Source organism: Corvus moneduloides, chromosome 2 (assembly GCF_009650955.1).
Source record: "Corvus moneduloides isolate bCorMon1 chromosome 2, bCorMon1.pri, whole genome shotgun sequence".
Lineage (NCBI taxonomy): Eukaryota > Metazoa > Chordata > Aves > Passeriformes > Corvidae > Corvus > Corvus moneduloides.
Genome location: NC_045477.1, coordinates 49298172 through 49323895, shown reverse-complemented (window position 1 = coordinate 49323895; position 25724 = coordinate 49298172). Strand labels below are relative to the sequence as shown.

General features: G+C 41.6%; 1 protein-coding gene across 3 annotated transcripts in view; it reads left to right on the top strand.

Annotated features, from left to right (window-relative positions):
• The window catches only part of KATNAL1 (katanin catalytic subunit A1 like 1), a 53438-nt gene that overhangs the window by 1750 nt on the left and 25964 nt on the right, over positions 1-25724 (top strand). For all 3 annotated transcript variants that reach the window (XR_004238227.1, XM_032099527.1, XM_032099526.1), the window contains exons 2-6: positions 7039-7214; positions 14185-14345; positions 16309-16477; positions 23294-23418; positions 23935-24040. Coding sequence is in view for 2 of the 3 variants with exons in the window: in XM_032099527.1 (XP_031955418.1) it covers positions 7053-7214; positions 14185-14345; positions 16309-16477; positions 23294-23418; positions 23935-24040 (723 nt within the window). In the remaining variant the exon portion in view is untranslated. The remainder of the gene's footprint in view (positions 1-7038; positions 7215-14184; positions 14346-16308; positions 16478-23293; positions 23419-23934; positions 24041-25724) is intronic.

The following is a 25724-nucleotide window of genomic DNA, read 5'->3' as shown; positions in this document are numbered from 1 at the left end:
CCTAAAGAGCCAATTCTTTGAAATTCAGAGTGGGGTTTAAAGGTGGAAAAGTATTCAGCCCAGGCTTCTGACCTTATGGGTCAGGGTTATAAACACGTCAGTGTATTAAACCTGCAATTATTCATGGAAAGCTTATCTGGGTTGCAGACTGGCTGAGCTGGGGATGTCGCAGGAGCAGCACTGAGTCTTTGTGGAGCTGACTGTGGTCTGGTGGGGCTCATGGGCTGCAGCGCGGGGGGAACATGGGTGTGCTGTATCCAGGGTGCAGGAGCAGTTTCCCTGCCTTTCTTGGCACAGAGCCCAACCTCTGAAACATGCTGAACCCAGGCTGGCTCTGCACAGAGCCATCTTGGGAGTCTTTGGTGGCATGTTTGCTCTACCAGAAGTGCTTACACACATGATATGCAGAGAAGCAAGTGGCTCCGCAAAGGACCAGAGGGATTATTGACTTGGGCTGGGTTCCACTTTGTTGAGCTCCAGACAGACCTTCCAGAATCCTTCAAGTACTTGGGTCCTGCATCCTGTCAGAGGAAGGGTTGACCGATCCACCTCGGGCTGGTCCCACCTGAACACGGGCTTAGGTTTGATTTGATACTAATGCCAGAAGCCCTGGAGGCTGTCCTGGAGAGGAGAGAGATGTGTGGAGCCAGCCTGGGTCCAGCAGGGCTAAGATGGAACAGAAGCTTGCAAGCGTGTGTGTATGGAGTTACACTCCCCAGAGTGCCCCACAGCATTTTTTTAGCTCTTTTCGTTACCCAGCCTTGCTGATGAACACCTCATTACCCCAAACAATGGTGATGTGACCATATGGATGTGTCTGAAGCTGGTGTATGAGGTGCCTGGAGAAGGATACGATTTTAGGAATAGCACAGCTGTCGCTGATTCTCCTTTCTACTTCTTCAGAAAACTGTACTTCAAAGGCTCTGCAAATGGCCATTTCATTCTCCGGGATACTTTCTGTTTGGTTCACCAAACTAATGAAATCTCTAATTTAAATCTCTAAATTAATCTTTAGTTAAAACACTGACCACCTATTTAGTGTTTTCTTATGTGTTTACTTTTAACTTGTGATGAATATCTTTAATTCATTTGAAGATTTTTTTTTCACTTGCATTCAAATAACTCTCTGTTTCAAGTTAAGTCTCAGAAGAATGCACACAAAAATAGTTTGAGGCCTGCATGCATGCTTCTTCTCCTTCCCACTTCCATACACATTTCCCCATTAACTCCATGTCTGCTATTGCAACACAGAGTTTCAGTGCAAAGAGGCCAGAAACCAGTTAGCAGAAAGTAGTTGACTGAATTGAGAGATCCCTTGGTGCTGGGTTTCCTGGACCATGGTATGTGTGTGTATGTTTTATCTGGCATGTCTGCTGCTTTGAAGAGTGACATTACCTGCTGCAACCTCAGCGCTGCTGCTGCCATTGTAGCCAGTCTTGTCACTGCTAATGGACACAGCAAAAGGAAAAAACAGCACTGGCATAGCACATTTCTCATCTTTGATTCTTTTACATGTAGTTTAAAATCAAATCTGCTGGAACTGAGCCATGTCCTTACTTATAGGTATGTTCTTAGCAGGAGTTATGATCCTGTGAGGTCACAATCACTGGTTTCCACACCAGTCCATGGGACCACAGCTGCATGTTTAAACAAAGCCGTGTTAACAGGGAAAGATGGATTTGGCTATGGAACTTGGCAAGCCTTTTGTTTGTTTGTATTTTATCTGACAATGATCAGTTAAAATGTTGTTTTTGTCATGCAAACGTAATGCCTGATAACTGTCTGCAGCATCAGCAATTGCTTCTGAACAGGGACAGTTAATTATTAGAAATGAAGATCAGTTGTTCTGCACCTAACAACAAAACAAAAGACATAATCTTTACAATAAAGCATGAAAGACTTATTTAATTTATTTTAATTATTGCATTTTTTAGTAACTTATTCTTAAAAATCAAAATGCATCAAGCACATGAAAAAAATACAGTCTGTATTTCAGTCAGAAATAGACTTCTGTAGGGTTCTGGTAGGAATCACATGTCATGCAGGGAAAAACACTTTTTTGTTCCTCTGACAATGTTCCAGTTAGTGTTGCTGTTTATGCTTTTTCAGATAAAGCATTGTCATATTGTTACATGTCTCTATTTTAGCAACTTTTAAATTTGAAGAGAAGGCTGCAAATCAGATCATTGTACTATTTAAGTGAAGACATAATTGAGGCAGAAAGAGCTGTTTGAAACTGGTCAAAGCTGGCTTACAAAACCAATATGGCCTTAGCCTAAGAAGGGCAGGTTTCAATTAACTGTAACGAAAAGCTTCCAAGCAGTAAGAGGAATCAGAGGAAAGAACAACTTCAGTTTATTCCTTAGACTCTGACAATGGAAATAGGTGCACATGAAAAGTGGATAAATCCAAAAATCAAAACCTCTTAACACTGGAATTCTCTTCCTTGCTTTGCTCTGTGTGGCTATTGACCTGTTCTGGGATTGTGCCGTGGCAGAGAGTCATCCTGACTCTACAGTCATACCTCAGTCATATGCACTGAATTCAGGAGATGGTGCCTAACAGTGTGACTCTCTGTCTTGTGACATTTCTTGTAACTCTTACATTGCATTTCGGGATGCCCGGCATCATGCATGGCTGATTTACAGAAAATGAGAAACATCAGCGAATGTCCAGGCCTTTCCAGATGTTCAGTTGTCCAGTCAGCAGTACTGCAGGGCTGCTATGATGTGAGAGCATATGTCCAGCAATCTCAGGGAGTTGTGGAATGTTTTTGTTTTGCCTGGGTAAAATTTTGGTCAGAGAAAGACAAATGTCCCAAAGAATCCAGATATGCTATAGCCCTCTCAGTGAGGAATTAACGGCTGATTTAGCTGATAAAGTCTGATTAGTAGGTATTAAATAAGGCTTGATGTGACTATTGAAACAATAATAAAGCAAAAGTGTGTAACAGCTCATTTAATAAGAGTCATCCATCCTGTGCAAGAGCCAAGGACTTGTGGAGAAAATGGGATGCAGTTGTGTCATTGTGTCAAAATACATGCATAAAAGAGACATGTAAAGATAGCAGGTGCCTTCTATTTTGGCACTTGCAGAGTGAATGTTCAGGATCAAGCAAGAGGAAAAGCTCTGCTGCAGAGCCCCTCTTAGGGGAGGGCATTTGCTGCCTCTGGTAAGACTCTGCTGAGATAATGCTGAGAGAGATGGGTTGAAGGGGGTCAGTCCTGTATCCACTCCCACTGGTGTGGCACACAAGTTTGGAATAGTGTGCTAAGCAAGCTGTCCCCCTTTGCCTGTCATTCACACAGTCACTGTATCTGCCCATGGATATATTTTGTGTATATAATACTTTAATGTTAAAGTAGAGACTGTCTTTTGGATCTTGCTCAATTGTGTGTTGCTTTAGTTCTGGGAGAAAAATTCTTTTCCGACCCCAGATAGGGATCAGCTCAGTTTATGCTCCAAAGAATAGAGATTAATATCCCCTGTGACCTTTGCGCGTGGCTGCTGCAGGGCTTTTAACGAGTGGGCTTAAGACCCCATGTGTGGCTGCTATGCTGACATGAATGTCTGTAATGTCTCTTCTTGTCAATGATCCATGAACTAAGGAATCTCCAAGGATATCTTGATGTGCAGTGGAGCTGTTACGGTCTAGTGCAGGAGAGAACCACACAATGATAGAATGAAAAGCTGGTGTCACAAGTAATGTGTAAGTTGTTCTAAATGTACTTGACAAGAGTTGTCCCTGGCTGTATATTTACTTAAAAGATGTGGCTGTGATATGGTAGGAAAATTAAATATCTAAACAAAGCCCCAAGTAACAAACAACAAAACACTCTATTTATATTTTGTGGTTCCTTGGACGTTTCTGATTTTGTATGAACTCTATAATACAATGTAGAACAGATAATGAAGAGTAAGTACATAACACAAAAAACCCCTCACCTAGTTCTAGTTAATTCTGCATCCCTCCCCCATCTCTGACACTGAAGAGTCTGATGTCCAGAAAACAACACAGGAAGTAGTTCCTTCCTAAAAAATAATTTTTCCTTGATTTTGCACTTATTTGTTTTGATTTGCTTTGGTTATTCTGAAGTAACATTGCCATCACTAGTGTGCATACGAGGCTTGTAGTTTGTTTAAACCATTTTTAGCATTAGTTTTAAATAGCAGTAGAATCTCAGAGAACTGCCTGGGATTCCATGAAAGAACTGATTTAGGACTGAGGCCAACAGCTGTTGTTTCAAATATGGCTCAGGTAAATGGGTGATGTTATATACACCTTTTCAAGCTATATGACCTGCTTGGGTGTCTAGGGTAGGTGATAAGTGCCTGAGTCCAGGAGAAAGATCCAGGGGCTTTTGTCAGCTTAGCTCTGGAGGCAGTCACCGCTCAGTAGGTACATAGGTGTACATCTACCAGCCTCCCTCCGTGCTCCAAGTTTCAGTGCCTGTCAATGTTTTATAAGCTCTCCAGTGTGACACACCAGGCCTCAAGCTCATGCTTAAGCTTTGGCATCACCAGCATGAGGCTAGAAGCCCCCAAACTATTGGTGGCTGGAGGAAATGGGAGAGTTTTGTTTGCTTTGCTCCTGCAATTTTAAAACCATGTAAATTTTTCTGCATCCTGCTTCTCAGCTTCCTTGTCTAACCACTGTCCTGAAGTGGGCACAAGTTTGCATGGCTCCTATGGCTTGCCTGCTGCCTGTCGATTGACCCAGCTTCCATCACAGACAGAGATAAGCTCCTGTCTCCTCTGGTGAGCAGGGGACTTTTCTGGAATTAAGGGGAGTTGGATGTATCAGCCCTCTTAAGGCAAAAGGCAGTTAAATATGCCCGGAGGGTGGGAACTAGCTGTAATAAAGAGGCAGGAGAGGTTGTAAAGCAAGTATGTGTTCTGTTTAATGGATTTCTAGGAACTGAATTCAGCAGTTCCTTAGAAATGTTTCATTTGCTCTCTCTGTTTCACTACGTATGGGGCAAACCTCCAGAGATTTGAGGAATGTTTTCCTTAATGGTGACAGGCTGGTTGTGAAGCAGATCCTAACCTGGATGTGTTTGAAGACAGGTCAATGGATTCTGCCCCAGATGGTGTTCTGTTCATTTATAAGTTGACTCATGAGATCTGAATGGGTTATAACCTATCTTCAGTTCCTATCATTTTATCCATTTCCAGTGCAGTGTGACATCACTTTTTTTCCCTATTAGTTATGATCTTCTGTATTTAAAAATTAAATGGTCATAGTTGCTGCTGATCTAGATCTCAGTAATGATGTATCCTGCCTATGTCAGGAAACAAAATTAGGGTTGGTGGCCTTTCCACCTTAGATTTTCTCCTGCCCAGTAGATTACAACAGCCAGTGGGAATGATGTGCAAGCTGAAATGTGCAGCACAGCATGAGGACAAGTAAAGCCCCAGTATGTCCTGCTGTGCTTGGTGGAGTGTCATCTGTGGGGTGGCAGCATGTGCTTGCCATCAAAGTCTTCGGCCACATGCAAGTTGTGTGACCTGTGGGTTTAATTGAGGGTGGCAGGTTTCCATGACTTTGTTGTAGGGAGCAGGTGTGACAAGGTGGTGGAGCAGACCTGGTGTGCAGCTGCAGGCAGCAGTTAGGACCATCAGTTTGGCACCTTTGGGAGGTGGAGCGTCTGTTTGCCCAGGGCAGAATGAATGTCATGTGGATATCTGTTTAAATTGTCAGGGGTTTGAATTTTGCTAAGCACAAGGGAATACAAAGGTGTAAGACATGTCCTCCTTAATGCCATCTTGCTCTTGTCTTGTCTGTTTATAAAACCTGCTAGCATTGTTATAACCCACTAGGACGTAAAATGTTGTTTCTCCCTGTTCTGGCTTCTGTCTGCTACCACCTGTTCCTTCTGTGTGCACCCCTGTACCGCGGGCTGTTTTCAGCTGTGCAGCCTGATCTGTGTTTGTATCCCTCCTTCCCAGTTTCTTCTCCACCTCCTTGGTCTTGCCAAACCCTTGATGCAGCTAGTGGACCACCCTCCAGAGGTGACCTCCTCCCTCTTGGTCAGTGCAACTCTGCATTGCACAGCTATGAATTGCAATTTTTTATTTTTCATTTCCAGAGGTTTGTATCTGGGTGAATGTCAGGGACCCCATGCACACTGAGTCAGAGAACAAGGGAAAGGAACTGATGCTCTTTTTGTGTGGTGAGGACCTAAACTTTGGGTCACACGAGATTTAGATAAAAGGGCAAGCACTGCTTCAGTCTTGAACCTTAAATACAAACCTAGATGTACAACATAGCTTAAGTCTTTCTTGAATGGTTACTGGGAAAAGCTGGGCTATGGGTTTGCCTTAAAGTCATGCTGCAATTGGAGGACTAGGGGAAGGTTATACTTTGAGAATCACTGTTCTTAGGAATGTTAAATTTGGACTGCTAACTCTGCCATAAATCCCAAAGTGACATGTTAAATTTAATGAAAAAATTCAAGTCAGCATGTGGATGTTGGAGTACTTTGAAAGAATATTTAAACAGAATGAGGCTCTCAACTTTGTCTATAGTAAAGCAGTCATTCAACCATATCATAATCTCATTAGGGTGCGGGCTCTTGAAAGTGTGAAGTGCAGACATCCCTGATGCTGGTTGGCACATTTCGGCACGTATGTAATACAACAGTATAAAAAGCAATTTAACGCCTCGTGTGATTTGTGATTCACAGCTCATGGCTGCTAATATATTGTGGTGATCTACAAATTAAAGTTTAGTTTGTTAGGTTCAGTGTGGGCAGGGCATTTAATTTTCTTGCATTAATTTAACAGGATTGGGGCCAAAGGCAGCAAAGAAGTTCGGCTTTTTATCACTATAAAAGAGTTATGATTCATGATCTGAAACCTTAGGCTGGTAAAGAGACACTCCAGACATAAATGATTGTAGAAGAGCAGGACTGGATGGGAACGGCATTGGAAAGACACAATTCAGCTATGAGAGAAATAACAAAACTAAAGTGTCACTCACTGAATTATTCTACAGCATGTAAAATTCATTTTTCTGGTGATTATGTTCTCTTTTAGATTTCTGAGTGAAGATGAATTTAGCAGAGATTTGTGATAATGCCAAAAAAGGAAGAGAATATGCACTCCTTGGAAATTACGACTCTTCTATGGTATATTACCAGGGTGTCATCCAGCAAATCCAGAGACATTGTCAGTCAATCAGAGATCCAGCAATTAAGGGCAAATGGCAACAGGTAGGGTGAAATAACATTGCCCATATTCTATTACTTGATGTTTGAAAACCACACTATACTTCCCAAACCTTATAAGATGTAGAGGACTTATATTTCAGTGATGTTTGCAACATTTTTTGTACAATATTTTGTTGGTATTCATGGGAAAATATTTTTTGCGTTGTGTTCAAAAGGAATTCTGTTGTTCTAAACGAATCAATTCTTTTGTTGTTTTCACTTAGGATATCTGTCTAATTCCTGGTCTGTTTGTGTTTACATACTGTCTGTGATTGCATAATTTTGAAAAAATTAAGGACTTCCTTTTCCTCTTGTATCTTTTGGTCATCTAATGTCCAGTAAGGTAAAATGTGAGTGGGTGGGTTAGCATCTCTAGAATGGTTGTCTGAGTAGCAGCTAACTGTATGACTATAGTGTACAAATTTGGATCAGGTTTCTCAAACTGCAAGTCCTACTCTTAGCCCGAGTCTTGCACACATCCATCTCCCTGCTAAACAGGGTTCTGTTGAAGCCGTGGAGGTAATCTGCTGGTGAAATGTAAGAACCCCCAAGGACACCTATTTATTACTTTCAGTATTTAAGTCTTCCTTACATTTTTTGGTGCCATTTTTCGTGGTACAAAATGTGTTCCATAAACATAAAAAAGGAGGAAAATCATATAAAGATGTTTTCTAGAATAAAGAATTCATATTGCATAAAGACTATGTTTTGAAAGAATGACATAGCCCCTATAAAAGATACAATTTTGCAGTAGGTAGCTAAAGAGATTATTTCAATAAATTTTTCTAAATATCATATGTTTAAATGATATCACTTAAAAACAGAAGCAAATTTTCCTTTTTATTGCAGCAGATGATTTGTTTATGGGTTTGTGTTTGAAACTTCTGACATTAACGTAGAGTATTTTGTGTTCTGATAAGTACAACACTGTTAACAATCACTTTGTAATAACAGTATTATTCATAGGTGTCTATCATAGAATTGTAGAAGTCTGTAGATGAAGAGCTTGTTTGCAAAACATGTGTGTGTACATGCAGCAGAGATAGTACCTAGTTTTCCTGGTAACGTAGTAAGCTGGATGTTGTATAGGAGATACTCACATCCAAGTACTGGTATTCAAGCTTTTTCTCACCCCAGGACGTGCTGATACAAGGTGTTCATGCCCAGTGCATGTCCTTAGTTCCTGCCAAACTTGCAGCTGATGTGAAAGTAGAGCATGAGGCTTTCCTCATTCTGCAGCTGTATTGAACCACTGCATTGTCTTCACATCTCGTATATAGTGTTTCCTCTGATGACATTGATTCTTCCTATAAACTTTCAACAGCTCTTGTCTTGTGAAGGTCGCTCAAGTCTCATGTTATTGTGTGTTGTTTGAGCTGCTTTAGAGAAGCCTGTGCACCATGGAATGTGTGCTGCACACTGGAGACAAACCTCAAGTACAAAAGGACCATTAACACAGTTCCCAGGATTATTCCTTGGGGAAGGCAGCTGGCTCTCTAGCAGAGGATCTGAAGTTGGCACTTTCTCAGAAATTACCCCCTTTAGGCAAAAGAAGAATGGCCCCTGACCATGTCACATAAATGCTTTAGAGATCTGTCCCAAATAAGATCTGCAGCAGGTGGGGTAGCGTCTGTCACGCTGTGCGCTCATGTTAATTCTGAAACTTCCCAACACAGTAGTGGCAGATGAGATTTGTCAGAATATTGCTTTGCTGTTAGTGGTGCCAGTCTTGGCTCAGAGACAAACACCAAAAAGTAAGAAGTGTGACTGAATAAAATAAAATAAGGGCTTCATCCCTAGGTTGTTTGCCTCCTCATTTGTTTATGGGAACAAAATGATACAGATACAGCAAACAATGCAGCCCTGGAACTGCTAGCTTTTCCATACCAGAACCTGAATGTATTGGTGAGACCTACAGAGATAGACCTGCTTTCTTACCCACTCTTTATAAATAATTGTTGTGCTTTCTCACTCCTTGAGACAGACTAAGAGGGAGTCTGATGATGTGGATGTTAGCACTACTTTCCAGCTCCAACAGCAGCTACATCCAAACTGTCAGTCACAGTCAAGGAGCTGTCTTGACAGACAACCTGTTCTGAAAAAAATTTAACCAAGAAGCTGGATCACAAGTAACATCCATTCACAATATTAAAGTAATATCTAGATATTAATTTTAGATCTTTCTCATTAAAGAGTTATGCTATACACATTATGTAAGTTTAGCAAAATTCAGGTCAAACCCACTTGGTACCAGTAATATGCAGAAGCAAAATATTCCCATACCAGTGTGGTTCTTGCAAGTGGCTTGAGAAGCAAAGCAACCCTTAGGTCATGGTTAACAGGGTTAATGCAGTTCATTTTTACCTGAAATTCTGTCTCCTCTAGCATATGGAACTAGCCTGTTCTTCAGGTTCTTCAGCTTCTCCATCATCTGAGGAATCTGGAGAGGATAATACCACTGGTACCTTTTGGAGGTGGAGTTTAGCAGTCACTAACACTGTGTGGGTAGAACTTTTACTCTTGAATGTCCATGTAGGTAAGTGCTCAAAGGAGAAGATTGTTACTTAAACCAGTTCTTCTCTGGGATGTACTGTCTGCATACACATTCACAATCTTGAACCTTCTTAAGGATTCCTGGAATGCTGAGTGTCAGTATGAAGCATCCCTTTCCTTTCTGTATGTTTGTGTGCGGCTCACTAACAGGGTGTTTGTCCTGCTGGTACTTCTGAGGCAGTGAGCACAGTTTCGTGTGTTTGTGGACATGTTCCCTTGTAAAACAAAAATGTTCATTTGAGGAACATCTCAAAGAATAGTTCCAGCTGTGGCTGTGCAGCTGACCAACTCACATCTCTTATGTCCAGCGTTGTTCTTCCTGTTTGGTCTCTTCTCAACAGTGGGTGCTCCATCCTGAATAGGTACCTCATGCCTGGTGTATCTGCTTTGTTGCCTTGTGTATGACAAAGGATTTTTCCAGCAGTTTATTGAGCAATGTGGAAGCATGGGTGAACTGGAAGTAGTTGGGATTTTGGGTCAGATTCCCAGATGCTCTTGATCTACCTCTCTTTGCTTAGGTGTCATTGTTTTCAATTTTCTACAGTTTGGTCTAGACAGAATGATCTGTGCAAGTATTTCTTGGGCTGCATTTCATGTCAGACAGACAGCTTCAGCTTTGCAACTGGATATCTTGATTACAAGGATTCCTCTTGCTTGGAGCTGATGCTTAGGATGAGGAGGAATATGAACATGTTAACATCTTCTCCCCTGGGAACAACTGACTGGCTCAGTTACACTTGATGCAATACTGCTTCTGGGAATTCAAAATCAGTACTCAACAGGGAAGAGGGATTTTGTTACTAGTCTGGGACACCCTGCAGGACTTAAACAGGGCAAAAGATGCGTGCTGAGGATCCACCAAAGCAGAGACATGACAGCATAAGAATTCCTGTGACTTCATGGAAAATTCAGAGCCATTGATCATCTTTTGACTGGCTTGACTTGGGAGTATCAAGGGTGACCTACTCTTGAGACTCATCCTTGTTTTGCATCCAGGGAGTTCCCAGCTTGCTCTTGGGTGGCTGAGTGTAGCTCCATTCTTCATTCCTAGGCCTCCTGAGCTCACTTGAAAGAGGAAAAGTTACTTTATTGTGCTTTGCGGTTTGGCTGACAGGTGAGCATATTTATTCATGTAAATGCAGGCTGGGGCTGGAAAGGTTCAAAATCAGAAGCAATGCATCCTTACCAAAACTAAAAGGTAGATTTAGTCTCATGACCGCTACTGTGAACTTTACTTGTGCTGACATTCTCCCTGTTTATTCTGAGAGAGTTTCTTGGCTGTTGCAGTGTTTTTACTAGACAGCTGGCTTGTAGGAAAGAGCTGCTTCAGTGACAGTTGAGCAGCTGCAGAATGACAGCAGAGCGTGCCCCCGGGAGATAGTACTGGCTTACAGCAAGGCCAGCGGCTGTCGAGCAAAACCTGCTGCGTGTTGGAACCATGTGCTCTGTGTTGCACAAGAGCTGAGAGCACAGGGGCCTCTGCTGGAGCTCAAGCAGAAATTGAGTGATTCCCGGAGTGCTTGAAGCAGCCAGAAAGGCACCCTGACTGACTGTGGTCACTGGTGCAGGTGATTAGGTGCACTGTATTCCTGCTTAAAGAGTAAAGGGTGAATTCTTCTTTTTATTATTTCAACCACATTTCGGTCAATCTATGCTTTTGTTGCTTTTGCTTCGTGCCTGTTTCATTCACATTTAGTAGGTTACTTTGTGATTAATTAAGAAACATTCTTTGGGTAACTCATGAATAGATGTCATTATGGGAGCTATGCCTTCACGGATCAGACAGGGTTGCAGGGCATCTGTTTTGGATATGGTTTAGGGACTTGTTATTTTCACTTTTTAAAAAATGGAGCTTGTTGAATAACTAACACTAATTGCAGGCAGTAATTTCAGGTTTGGAAAACACTTTTAGATAAGCTTGATCAGTTTTTCTTTAGCATGACAGAATAAACCCTCCCCTCCCCCCCATTATTTGTATTTACGATAGTACAAATACCCACACTTATTGCCATGGGTATAGAAGTACAAGCTCTAGTGTAGCAAATAAAAGCTAGTGATGGAAAAGGTATAACAGTTGCCAGATTATGAAATACAGAGGTATTCCTTGAAATGGTTTGTAACTACCACTAAGAAAGAGTGAACTCAATTCTTGTTCACTGTGTTTTATACCCATATGATAGGATGTGTTTTCTGCTTGGGTACTGGAAATTCTTGGGGTTGACATGTCAAAACAAAGCTGTGGGGCCATCCCGTGGGCTGAAAGGCATTTTATTGGGCCTTCCAACATCACCAGTGCCCACGATGCTGCTTCTGTGGAGGAGGTGATGTGGCTGGTAGGGGTGGCTGCTGTACCAGAGCCTGGCTCTGGGGACCAGGCAGCTTCACATGGTAGCTGAATCCAGCTAACATCCTGCCATGCCTAGAGATGCCAAGCTCTTCCCTACTTTGTCTTCCTTCCATCTGTGCCAGCTTCTCCCTCCTCTGCCCCCTGTCATTTTTTTTTCCTGAGATTCATCTGGTCACAGGATGGTGTGCATGTGCAGCTTGCTAACCCAGCAGAAGTGTCCTTTATTTTCTTTTTACCCTCCTAGGCCAATTTTTTTTGCCATTTTACCAACCTGTCTTACTGTGCTGAGATGCCAGAATTGAATCCAGAAGAGCAGGGGCAGAGTGTGGCTGGGGAGAAGTAAAGGGAGTTACTCCTGTTTGGCAGTGGTGAGCTGCTAACTTGGCCCACACTATCTCTTGAAAATGCTTAATCATAAGTAACCTAGAAAGCTTTCTTCAGGCTCTCTAAAACCTGAGCTGGAGCCTCCTGAGGATTCTGGCACATAAGGAAGGGTGTGTGTGATGGGGGGCAAAGAGACTGGGTGAGTCTAAATCAGTGATTTTTCCATTTGCAGCCTTTCTAGGTTGCTTCAGAGTAGCACTGATCACTCAAAGACACTGCTCAGTCAACTCCATAACTATGGCACAGCCTTTTTGCCTCATGTCTGTGTTGTTACTCAACTGCAAGAAGGTCTATCTGCACCTATTTCATCTGACTCGGTTTCTTTAAGGCCTCTAGGAGTTTATTCTGGTTTTCCTTTGTGGTCCACATATTGAGGATTCCTTTTTGGTTGATTTGCCAGGTATTGACTGAGGAATAGGGTGTGTATTTCAAAGTTTGATCTGCTCAGGTCTGGCGAAGAGATGGCTGGCAGATGTTAGTCTGTTTTCATCTTCCAAAGCATCAAATGGTCACTTTCCCTCAGTTTTCAGATACTATCCTCCTTGCTGGTCCAGTGAGGTGAATGACGGCACGCTGGCTGTCAGTGCTAGAAAGTTGTTTTCCACCAATTTCTCTGCATGTGTTAGAAGACTGGTAGAAGGAATTCTGTCAGTACTCTTGGAGCAGTGGAGTAGGAAGTGGCTGTCTCTTGTGGAGTGGTGCCCTGGAGGATTTATGCTGTATCATTCCTTTGTACCTCACAGCAGCTGTTTGGCTAGATTTATTTTTGGACAGGAGGGGGATGTGTGTGAAGACAGTTTGAAGGAACCAAGTTAGTAATCAATCACATTTGTAACTCAGCTGGAAGCTCTCACACTGGGAAATGTGTCCACGGATTGTGTGATGAGAAAGCAAAGAGAGCAAAGCAGGGCAGGAATAATCCTGCCTGAGCTGGATGTCTTGTGTCTCTGGAAAGACATAGTTACCCCATCTGGAATGAGCAAGAAGGCTGCTTTGCCCTGTGAAATGATCAAGATCTTCCTGTACTTAAGTCTCTTTTTGTACAGGTGTACATAAAGCTTCTGGTAAAGTAAATGCAGTGTTGCAAGATCTGTGTAGGGCCTTGGGGATTTACCCTTCTCTTTCCCTCTGTCCTTATCAGCATCTTGCTGATGACAGTCACATATATTAATAAAATCATGGAAACTCTCAAGTTGGAAGGCACTCGTAAGGATCATTGAGTTCAAGGCCCTGCTCCTCACAGCACTATCCATTTTAATGATTTGGCCAGTTTTATAACTAGGACATCAGAGACTGTAATCAGAGATCTTCTTTGCCAGAATAGTACCAAATTACTATAGATCTGCCAACACCACCCTTACTAGTATGAGAGTATGTGTGCATACATGTCAACATGCACACATAAATCCAAGCATCAGGACATGTTATGGAAGACTGATTCCTGCCTTAGCAATCATGTCTGGTTGGGACATTAACAAGCAGGAAAATGAACTCGACAGAGATTCAGTTGTTTATGCTGCTGTTAAAGGTCTATTATCAACCTGGTAGGTCTGGGGTTTGTGAATAGAAAGGCCTGGGAGTCCCTGCCTTTGAGGATAGCATGTGTTCTTGAGGTACTTTCTATGTTTGTTTGGTTCTTTTAAAAGTTTGAATTGTAACAATTTTTAAATAACATATGTATTTCTCAAGGTCCGACAAGAATTAGTTGAAGAATATGAACAAGTTAAGAGCATTGTCAACACTTTAGAGAGTTTTAAAATGGACAGACCTCCAGATATCTCTGTATCCTGTCAAGATGAGCCTTTTAGAGATCCAGCTGTTTGGCCTCCTCCTGTTCCAGCTGAACACAGGTAATGAGAGGCTCAAGCAGAGTGGGTGGAATAACGTTGGGTCATCATAATTTTATATTTGTTTTTGAATGCTATTGTAACATGAAAATCACATTTAATTTACACATTTACTACGTTTAATTTAGTCACTTGTAATAGAGAGTAAATCTAATTCATTGGGGAAAAAGTATTTAAACTACAGTCAGATTTATTGCTGACATTCTAAAGAGAGTCACTCCTTTATTCTGGTAGGAGTAACTAAGTGCCTGGAACTAGAGTCTGCTGCACAGGTAAGTGAGCTTTTGGTGACAGCTGATGTTCTCATGTGCAAGGTGAAAACTTTTCCATTTCAGTTTATTTAAATAAAATAATTAATTGATGACTGAGGAGTCTGGAAGGAGCTAGAACTGAAGGATCTTGAAGGACAGGGTGGTTAGGAATCACTCCCTAGCTACAGACAATTCAACCTATGTTTAATCCATTGGTTAGTTTAATTGCTAAACATGTTCTGTTATACATGGCATATCTCTTCTGTAACCATATTTAAGGTAACTTCAGTTAGCTAATAGATTTCTTAAAATAGATGCTTGTGCATTTTCTGAAATCCCTATTTTCAACCTAACAGAACTTGTTGGAAAAAGATGCAGTTTACAGACAAGAATAACATTTATCATGCCAACATTTTTCTAACATAAGAGCACACAATTTTAATGTGTGTATACTCACATAAGCGAAGGAGCAAAGTAAAATGAGAGATCTTGGTTAATGGAAAGAAATGCCAAGTTTATTTACAATTTCCTGTGTTTTATGATTATCAAAAAGATCTTTGCTTTTCAAAAAAACAAACCCTAAGAATGTAAGTGTAAAATAATATTAATGCTGATTACTTTTGTGAGTGGTAGAAATAACTCAGATTTTCTATGGTAATGTTATGTAAAGTTCAGGATGTACTTATTTTTGTATTCTTCTTAGTGGTAAAGCCCCAGTAGTTCATCTGCTTCTTTTAAGCTGAAATTTAAATCTTGTGCAAATAAGTAAGGAAACTTAGCCACTGTTCTATGCTGTTAAGTTTGAAGAAAATGCATGAAAAGCAAAATGTTGCTGTTGTATCCAGCAGTGTGTTTAAGAATATATGCTTTTTAAGCCATATTCCAGGAAAATGTTTTTGGAGTTAAAAAATTCTGAGTTACTCAAAACAAGAATCAGTACAAGATTTAAGAGTGGACACTTATTAAATCTGGGTGACATTCCTGGCCATTTATTTTAGTTCTGTATTTCAAATTCAACCCCTAGAGAAAAATGACAATGACACCCTGTCTTAAAACCAAATTCTTTCTCCTCATTCGACTGCTGAGTACTCTTTGACATTGTGGGTGATGTACACAAATATAGATGGTTGCAGTTCAGCTCTGTTCGCTTTTGCTTTCAAGGCAATTTTTATGTTTTGACATTTTCACACAGGGGAATGAAGTCAGAGGTAGGCGGATTGTTTAAAATCCTCCCTCTTCTGTTTTGGGGCCTGTCAAAGCTTTTAGCCACCTTTTTTTTTTTATTTTTTTATTTCTCCATTTTTAAAATTTTTATTTTACCATGAATGTCATCTGTTTGTGTGGAATTTGTGCATGTGAATGTAGCCTAATATAATCTCCTAGTTTGGAGTCACAAGAAACTTCAGTTTGAAGACTTTTACTAAATTGTTTCCTCTTTTGTTACATGGGTGTTGGTTTGTTGTAAGATTGGTTAGGAGTACTGATCTGATACTGTTAATTTCTTTCTTTTGTGCTTTTTCTTCTTACTTTGGGTGTCAGACAGAACCAGAAACATGGTGTTGGATTTGCAGATATAGGGAAATAAGTCTTAGGGTCTTGGCAGCTTTAGTAATAATATACTGAGGCAATTACTGAAATATTAGAATCCTTCCTTCTCAATGTTACTCTTTTTTCACTGTTTCTAGCATGTTTTTGTTGTGGTTGCTTGTTTTTAGGGCTCCACCTCAGATAAAACGTCCTGGCCGAGATGGAAAATCCCTGAAGAAAGATTCCCCAGGACTGCAGCCCCGTGGACCCGCGGGCAGAGCACACGTGGTGTCCAAGGGGGAGAAGCCTTCAGGCAGCCGCGAAAGGGAATCCAGAGCTAGAGGAAGAGATGACAAGGTAAGAAGCGGGAAAGGACTTGGCAGGGAGGTGTTGTGATGCAGCAGGTGGCAAAGGGAAGCACTCTTAGTCATTTAATACAGATGATAAAAAGTCACAATAATCCCATGCAGGAAAATTTAGTGCTTTTTTTTCCCTCCATGATTAAAGCATGTATTGTGGTGATATTAATTAATAATTACACCAAGCTAAGAAAAGTTCTGTTTGCTCTGTCTTGGTGGGAGATTTTTTGAGGGAGGGAAGCATGGTGTCCTCCTGTTGCTGAGCACTTCTTACTCTTTGAGTGAAGACCATGAGCTTGACTCTTGTCTCTAATTGTCATTCAGGCAGAAAGTCCCTTCTTATTTTCCTCCATGTTTGGTGGGTTTTTTTCTTTAGAGGAATCCAATTCAGGTCTTTTGTAAAGCTATTAATGTAAAAAGTGCAAAAGTGAGACCAGTGCCCTTCTCTAGACTTTAAGCATTATGAATGAAGTTCCACAGTACCACTGCCTCTGCCATACCATAGTATAATTTAGGCATGGCTAGGAGACCAGAACACTTCTGTAAATGCATTGATGCTAAGTAAATCTGTGCCAAATTATTTGAAGTTATATATTTGGAAATAATATGAGGGAGATGTATTAAAAGCAAACTCTTAGCAACTCCCATTTTCTTTGGTTTATGAAAAGGGTTTTGTATTTATTATAGTGTTTAGAAAGAAGCTTCTTGGAACTGTTTTGTTTTAAAACTAAAAGCAATGCATTAAGTTAGTCTAAGTTGGAGATACTTTTTTCTGAAGATCCATGAAACAGAAGCAGTGCTGAAGTGAAAGCAAAGGAGAAACAATGATTCACTATAAAGTGGTGATGTCAAAGACAGGACTGTTTTGTGGCTGGAAAAAATGTCAGTGTGCAAATCGCTGTTTCTGAGACACTTGTGTTTTTAAATTTAACTGTGGAGTTAGTGCCAGGAACCCAAGGGCTGTGGTATTAGTTATACAAGTTGAGACTGTACTGAAGTGGCATTATTTTCCTGACAGACAAAGGTAAAAGACACACCTTCCTATGGGGGCAGACAGTACTGTACAGATCTTGATAGATGAATGAGAAAATATTTAGGCCAGTTTCCTTCCAAATAGATTTGGAAGGTTAGTCCCTTCGTGGCCTTTCTATTACCATTCTTGATAGCTTAGGAATAACTCAAAGATACACTTTTTCCATCACAAATTGTTTTCTGATACACAGGAAAACTATTAAGTAATCCCAGCCCTTATTATCGTCAGAAGGTAGAGCCAGGCACATTTTCAGCACTGCCACTGAGTGACTGTACAGATCAAGCATTTTAGAAATCTCTCTACCCTGGATCAGTAAGATTTAAAATAACAAGTGTGCCTTCTGCTAGCTATAAAAATCTCGTGGAGATCTGTGAAATTATTTAAAGTTTTGCCAGCTATATGGGGAACTGGAGTCGTGGTGTGTGACAGGTTCACCAGATGTGCTTGTGTAAGGCAGCCTTCAAAGTCTTAGCTCTAATGAGGGTGAACTCTGCTCTCCGAGCTTTCCGGTGATGAGCATTATAGGGCTTTACTATAAGGAGCCTACAACAACATGACTTGTATAATACTTGTCTCTGGGAATAATGTGATTAGCAGCACTACTGCTGTGAGGTGCAGGAAAGTCATGAAGGGGTTCCATTTAATATGGTACGTTTTAAACACTGCTCTTATCTGAATAAATTGGTCACTAGGTGGCAGAAGGAAAATATGTCTGCTCCTCAAAAAATTCCAGCATATGTGCTCTTGTATTCCCCTTTGTCTAGCTACTTGGTGGTTATTCTAGCTCCTTTGTCTGGGGTATGTAACTGAAAACCACCCCAGGTTACAAATCCTCATATGCTATATAATGGTTCTTGTAAGGAATCCATGATTTGCTTTTGGTAAAAATTTTGAATGAAAGAGGGAGTAGCCAGGTGTGGAAAGTGAAAGAAGTTAATGCAACTTCCTATATTTTGCACACAGGCATGAAAACAGGTTTACTTTTCCTTTCAGTTTTATCCTTTCTTAGTTTACAAATGTTTGTTCTTCCGTTTCTGAGTTTGAGCCATCAAGCAGCTTTCCTCTGTAGCCTGGTATGTCAAATCAAAGTGATTTGGTAACTCATCATGTTCATTTAAGAACGATAGGGCAAAAATGAAGCTTCAAATTAAGTAACCAGGTATCTTTTCGCCTACTAAGTGTTTCGGCTCTGTAGTTTTTGGGTTTGGGTGCTTGGATAGGACTACTTAGAACATATAATGAACTATCCATTTCCTAAGAAGTTGACTACAGTGTAATGGGTTGCATGCTGTCCTGGCTATAATACCACAATGTAATGCATTTTTTTTAAGGTAAATACAAGTATAGTATGTATGTTTTAGAAGTGTTTTGCCTCACTTGAGATAAATATCTTCTTTCACTGTTTCTCCTCTCTGCACCATAACATCTTTTCATTCTGACAGTAGCCATCTTGGGATAAGTAATTTTAACCTGACTATGCCAATAAATTACCTTTTTTAGTGCTATATAAAATAATTTTGAACTAAACTCACTGGATGGTGTCTATCCACTAAATCCTCATGTGTCCTTTTTTTTTTCTAAAATACTGCTTTCAAGTGTTTCTTCTTTATTAGTTCCACTGGAAATTATTGGGCTTGTTCTCAGGGTACCTTCTGCTGGAGCTTCTGTTTAATAGTTCAGTTTAAAGAGGCAGCATGAATGCTACCTGTATGTCTTTGAGAAATTGCATAATACCGTATCTAAGCACTGGAACGCTTATTTAGAAGTACTCTTTAGATTATTTTAGATTGTCAGTGGATAAGGACAGTAAATATTACGAAGGATATGAAACAGCCAAAGGCTCCGCAGCCATATCAGTGAAGTGAATATTAACATCAATGAAGCTATGACTTAAAAAATTAAATTATTTTTGCATGTTTATTCTCCTGTGCATCACCAAATGTGAGATGAAGTGAGATGAGATAGTTGCATTTAGGTGAAAGCATAGACCTCCATGCATCGGGACTGGAAGGCTGCATAATCTCCATCTGAAAACACTGAAAGAACTGGTAGGTGAAATTGGTCTCCAGGGCTGGGAGCACAGATTTACAGTAAAATTTACTTGGTCTGCTGCTCTCTCATGTGAATGGTGAGTTGTGTTGACAATGCCTCTGTTGAGAAGGGGAAAGGAAAAGTGATCCAGGCAACTGGAGTTGTTAATTTTGTCTGAACAGTACACTATGTTTTACAACAAATTTAGAGTGGATGGAAAGCTAAAGACTTGGAACTAACTGAAAAGAGGAATAGAATGAAATATGGTTTCTTAAGCAAAGGTGTTGCCTCTGCCAGGACTTTCTTTAGAGTTCTAGTTAATGTCTTATGGAAAGAAATTAATCTACCTGGATACCACATGGGAAGCAATTTGTTAATCTAGTGTGTGGTGTAGAGGAATTGTAAAGTGGGATTAGGCAGCAAGGGGAAAGTAAACAAGTGGTACTGAAAGGAGAAGTAGCAGTCAACTGGCAAATCATTTTTGACTCTTGTTTTATATTTAAATTAATATTTTTGTGCCAATTTAATTTGGCACAAAGAAGAGGCATGCACTAACTGAATTTGCTGATGACAGCAAGGTGGGAAGCACCATCACCAGAAAAGGCAAATGAGGTTGTTGTATGGGAAGAACTGGGTGACTCTGTGCTGGAGTAATGGAAATGGGATAATGTTCAGCGGCGCAGAGCAGCAGGCTGTGTACTTGGAGACTGTGGAAAGAATTTCTGCTAGAAGCTGGAAGCTCAGCGGTAGAGGAGAAGACAGATTTGGATGTATCAGCAGAAACTGGATCAGGTTGAACTTCCATTTGGCACATTACCTTTTCCTGGTGGTGATGGGAAGGGCTGGCTGCCGGGGTGAGGCACAGTCAGGTGCCACCTTTGGCTTTGGCAGCGAGGGGTGGAGAGTGCATGTGGCAGTTGTTATCCTGCATTTGTATGCAGTGGGAAGAACCTGCAGGAAAGCAAGGTGTCTTCAGGGTCCGGTGCTGGTCGTTACAGCCCTCAGGGTTATTCTCTGTGATTAGCTGCCTGAGGTTGCCTTTAAGGGGGCAGTATGATAATGCTGTGGGTGTGAATGTAAACAAAATCGCAGGCCCAGTGTGTTGAGGTGTTACCAGCAGAGAGAAGAGATATCTGTGCCATTATAGGAGGATCTGGTGAGAAAACAGCTGGAGTATTTTGTGTACAACCACACTCAAGAAAGATATGTTAACATTAGGAGGGAGAGAAAAAGAAGGGTTGCCAAAGTGAATGGGTAATTATGTTCAGCTTATGTTGCAAAAGGAGACTTACTTGGTTTGGTAAATGAAGGGAGAGCACAAGCATGACGTGAGTGTATCAGGGTGGTGGACACACCGAGGAGCGAACTGCTGAAACTAACACACAAACTTAGTACAAGAGCAGAAATAACATCAATTTTGGAAATAAGGTTTTTGATCCAGTGGGTTAGTGCAGGTCTAATAGCTCTTCCTGACAGCACAGCAGGTTTCTGAATGTTTAAGGCAGATATTGGTTTCCCGAAATTATGTGATGGGGGTGCCAAGGGTGGGAGTAGTCTTTTGCAGCCCTGTATACCTATCTGTTGGCATACCTTCTTAGAGAGAAGCCATCACAGCTTTATTTAAGGCTGTTTTGTGAAAGTAATACCCGAAGAAGAGATGACTGGAAAAATCATGCTCACTCCTGCTGCTTAAGTTTCAGGTGACATTTAAAAAAAATCATTTCTAGTCTATGCTCACTTACCTGCTGACTGAGGATTGCAGGTTGGACCAATTTGGGACCAGCATTAAAAATCTTATTACTTGTGAGAGCTACAACTACTTTAAATCTTGGTTTAATTCCGGAACTGGGGGGGAATCAGTGTTACTACAATGACAGCCGAGGTGATGCTGAGAGCACGTCTCCCCGCTGGCCGCCCTTCTCCATCCTTCCGCTGGCGAGACGTGCCGCCGGGGCAGGAGAAGCAGCGGCCGCTGGTACTGCACGTCCCGCAGGAGCAGGCACCGGGGCCGGGATCGGGGCCGGGATCGGGGCCGTGCTGCCGCCCCGCGGCTGTGCCGGGGCTGCCGCGCCCTCCCGGCCCCGGGCGCTCCTTCCCCCTTCGGTTTCTGTTTTGCTCCGCTCGGCTGAGCTGCGTCAGGGGCGCGGCGAGCGGGCGGTGCGCGATCTGCCGGCCGGGCCTGGGGGCTCGAGGGGCTGCCTGCGGCCCAGCGTGCTGCAGCGAGCCGCCCTCCCTGCTCCTGCTCCTCAAGGCCTGCCTTAACTTGGTTTCACTCAGGAAAAAAGCCAAACAAAACCCAACCCCAACAACATAACCCAATTGTTTTGTGATGTGCAGAAAAATTTTTCTACTAGGAAAGCCAGTCCATTGCAGAACAAGAGGAGTATGTAGCAGGCAGCAAATACCTTTCATTTCATTGTCCTGGTTTTTTTTTTTTTTTTTTTCTTCTTCTTCTTCTTTCTTCTTCTTCTCCTTTCTTCTTCTTCTCCTTTCTTCTTCTTCTCCTTCTTCTTCTTCCTCCTTCTTCTTCTTCCTCCTTCTTCTTCTTCTCCCTTCTTCTTCTTCTTCCTCCTTCTTCTTCTTTTTTTTTTTTCCCCCAATGATTACATTTGGATTCCATTTTATCTCTAGTGGAATCTTGAAAACTCTACAGGACGTCTTTCTCCGTTTCTTTTTTACACCAGACCATTACAGGTTTTTACGCCAGGGTTTTCCTTAGACGCAACTCTAAGCTTCGTTTCCATTGCAAAAAGCTGAGTTAGGAATACTAAACAACTCAAGAGTTCGCTTGGAAGCAAGAAATAAAAGTAGTGGGAAGATAAACTACTCCCTCACAGTCGTCGTGGGCAAACGGCAACTGGGAGGGGTGTAATTGCTACCTTTTTGTTTTTCCACTGTGAGGTTATTTGTGTGTCTCCAGCTGCCTCGCAGCCCGCCTTCGTCTAGGATGCTTTTGTCGAGCCAGCTGGGATTCTTTAACTTGCTGCTGATAGCGTTTAGAAGCTGAGTTAAGAGTCCTAAAGTAGCTCCCTACTCAGCCACCTCTGTTAAACTAGTGCAGCTGCTTTTCAGACACCCCGAACGCTGGGAGGGAAGCGATTTCCTTCAGAACTGAGAGGGGAGAAGTGTGAGCCCTGATGCTTCAAAGGGAAAATGTTACTTCACCCCCATAAGCTGACCGGCACTGTGGAAGTATTAACCAGAAACTCTGGGCCATTTGAGGCAGAGGCTGAGTGTGGCTTGGTCACTGAAGTAGCACTGGTGTGCTGCAAAAATGACTGTAGTCTGAGAAGCCTGGGTGTCTTCAGGGCTTCTTTAGGGCTTTTGTGCAGTCCTTAAATAAATATGACCTTTTAAAAGCATTTTAATTGTTTATGGAGTTGGCCTGCCAATGAGAGGCAAGACATAGATAGTTTGTAGTTGAGGAGAGCAGGTATTGCTGGGCAGGAAGGCTTTAATGAAACAAGGGGAGAGAATCTTGGTTTTCCTCCATCAAAGACAGTGTGTGTGGCAGCTTCCCTGTTCTTTTCGGTGATGATAGTGTCAGGTGTTTACTTCTGACAGGTAGGGTGGCAAGTGTAGCATCTTCAAAATCTTTGGATGCTCTGCTCTTCAGCTAGGACTTAATGTAGCTTTAAGTCGTGACACAGCCACCTTTGTGAGACTGTTCCTGCATTCATGCCTTTGGTTGGCGAGGAAGTGTCTCAGTTGTGTAATGTTCTTATGAGCTTGTATGATTTTCACTTCTAGGGAAAGAAAATACCCCAGGAATTTGGTGATGGGGAAATTCCAAAATTTGATGGAGCAGGTTACGACAAAGACCTGATCGAAGCTCTTGAAAGAGACATTGTATCAAGGAATCCAAGCATTCATTGGTATGAGGATTTTCTCAACTCAAGTGTTTTTGCTAGTGTGGAAAAGGAGCAAAATTACCCGTCTTCAAACTCCTAAAATAGGGAGACAACATAATCTTCTACAAATAGGCAAAAATGAGATATTTTGCTTTAACAGTTTATTAATTTGATTAAAGTTAGGCTTTTGTTGCTAATTGATAATATGTGTAGTACATCCATTACAGGTACTGCTGAAATGAGCATATGCTCCAGAGATCTTTAAAGATACTGCTTTGGTCTTCACATTGTCCAAAACAATTTTTAATTAAGCAGCTCTGGGTAACTTGAGTTGAAAATAATTTTTTCTTCCAAAATAATTTGTCTTCCAAAAGTGGATTCAATGTTAGGTCGCAGTATTATAGGAGTGCTCTCATGAGGCAAATGCTTGCATGCGAAAAGAAATGCTACTAAGTGAAAAGCTTTTCTATTTTTCTTGTATAAAAATAGAAGAAATACAGTTGTATGAGAATCTTGTACAAGTTTCTTCATCTTGCACAGGGATGACATCGCGGATTTGGAAGAAGCCAAGAAATTATTAAGAGAAGCTGTTGTTCTTCCAATGTGGATGCCTGATTTTTTCAAAGGGATCAGAAGACCTTGGAAGGTGAGAATTTATGTGGTGTTGTAGTAAATGGCATGCTGTGTGTGTCTCCTGCTGTGATGTGTGGATGCCTGCAGCAGAAAGCTAAAAAGGTAAATGGGAGAGATCATGAATTTGTTCATTGAATCCTCTTGTAATGATTCATGTAAAAGGCACTGAAAAAAAAAGCTGGAAGTGTATGTGGCCCTTACAGTAAACAGTATTTTCGGTTTATTTACTCGCAGCTTGTCAATATTATAATACTTCCTATATGTCAGTCTGTAGATGTGAGCATGCAGGTTATATTGACTGAAGCAGAAATGCTTAATAGACAGCTCTGCATAGGATTATGGTGGCCAGTTGTCATCAATTCCCAGAAGAAAGCACTCCTTGGACTGTTTTGTTCCAAATGTTTCAACTGTCTCTTGCTCAGACTGCAAGCTGCAGCCTGGATGGTACAAGGAAGCAAGGAAAGAGGAGGCCAGTCTGGTGTATTAACTTTGCAGTTACATTTGCAGCTGGGTATAGTTGCAGCTGGAGTGAGAAGTTCAGAGTAGAAGAAGGAGTTGCAAGCGGGGCAATAGGAAGGATATAGGACTGAACTAGGCTGATTGACCAGAAGTGAGTCCAATCTGGGCCTTGCTTAGAGCTAAGAAGGAAGAGGAGGGAGGAGTTTGGCAGGCATTTCTGTAAACAGCAAACAAAATTATCTTGCTTCTGATGTGGTATGGATTGACACTTGTTTGGGGAATAACTAGTCACAACACAAGGCCTTTTTGGTTGCTGGGGAAAAGAGACTATTACAAATTGTCTGTTATTCTGAGTGTGGAAGGCAGTGGCATGTGTGGGGAATGCTGTGTACGTGAGTAGTTTCCTATTTAGTACTCTGGTTCAGCAGCATGTGTCGGATCTTGCTCTACTAACACTTGTCCTGTCTTTCCCTGATTGGTGCTTGTGCTTCCCTGGCTTGTACTTAGGTCAGACCCAGCAGAAGCTGGGAGATTGCTGCTTGAGAGCTGTTCAGGGAGGTTTTAGTGAGTTGCGGGGAGGGAACCCAAACCTAGTGCAAACCTAGCCCCAGGCTATTGGGCCTTTGGAGTTCAGAGTGCTTGTGGTCAGTACCAGTGGCCTTGTGGTTAACCTTAAGGTTAACTGAGCTGTCATCTTGGACAGAGCCTAGATGTTGTGGGTTACATGTGCAGGGTGAAATTTTAGTATATTTTGAACAGCTGAATCTCTCTCTTTTCTTCTTGGCTTAGAGGAAGTTGATCCATACTCTTAGTATAGACCATGGGGGCTGCATCTGTTTAGTGCTCAAAAACTTCTAATAGAGTAAAGATCTGCTCTGCTTTTTTTTCAGCTGTTACCATGCATAGAGGATGTAGTGGCCATCTGTCTTTAAGGCAGGTATCTCAGCAGACTGCAGAAAATGTGAAAATTGCCACTGGCCTTGTCTCCAAGTGTTGTGGTAATGGATAAAGGAGCAATAGCTTGGTCCTTTAAAGAGTTACAATCTCCATCTCTTTGCGTTACACTACTTTTCCTACTGCACAGTGTCACCTCTGAAAACCAGGTGCTTGTAGACATGGAAAAAAAAATTCTATTATTATTTCCTCTCTTCAGTCTGAAATGCAAATTGATTTCTGACAAGGCTATGAAGAGTCTTCATTGTTAGCCTTTTCCCTGGTGACTTGTGAAGCTGTAACTC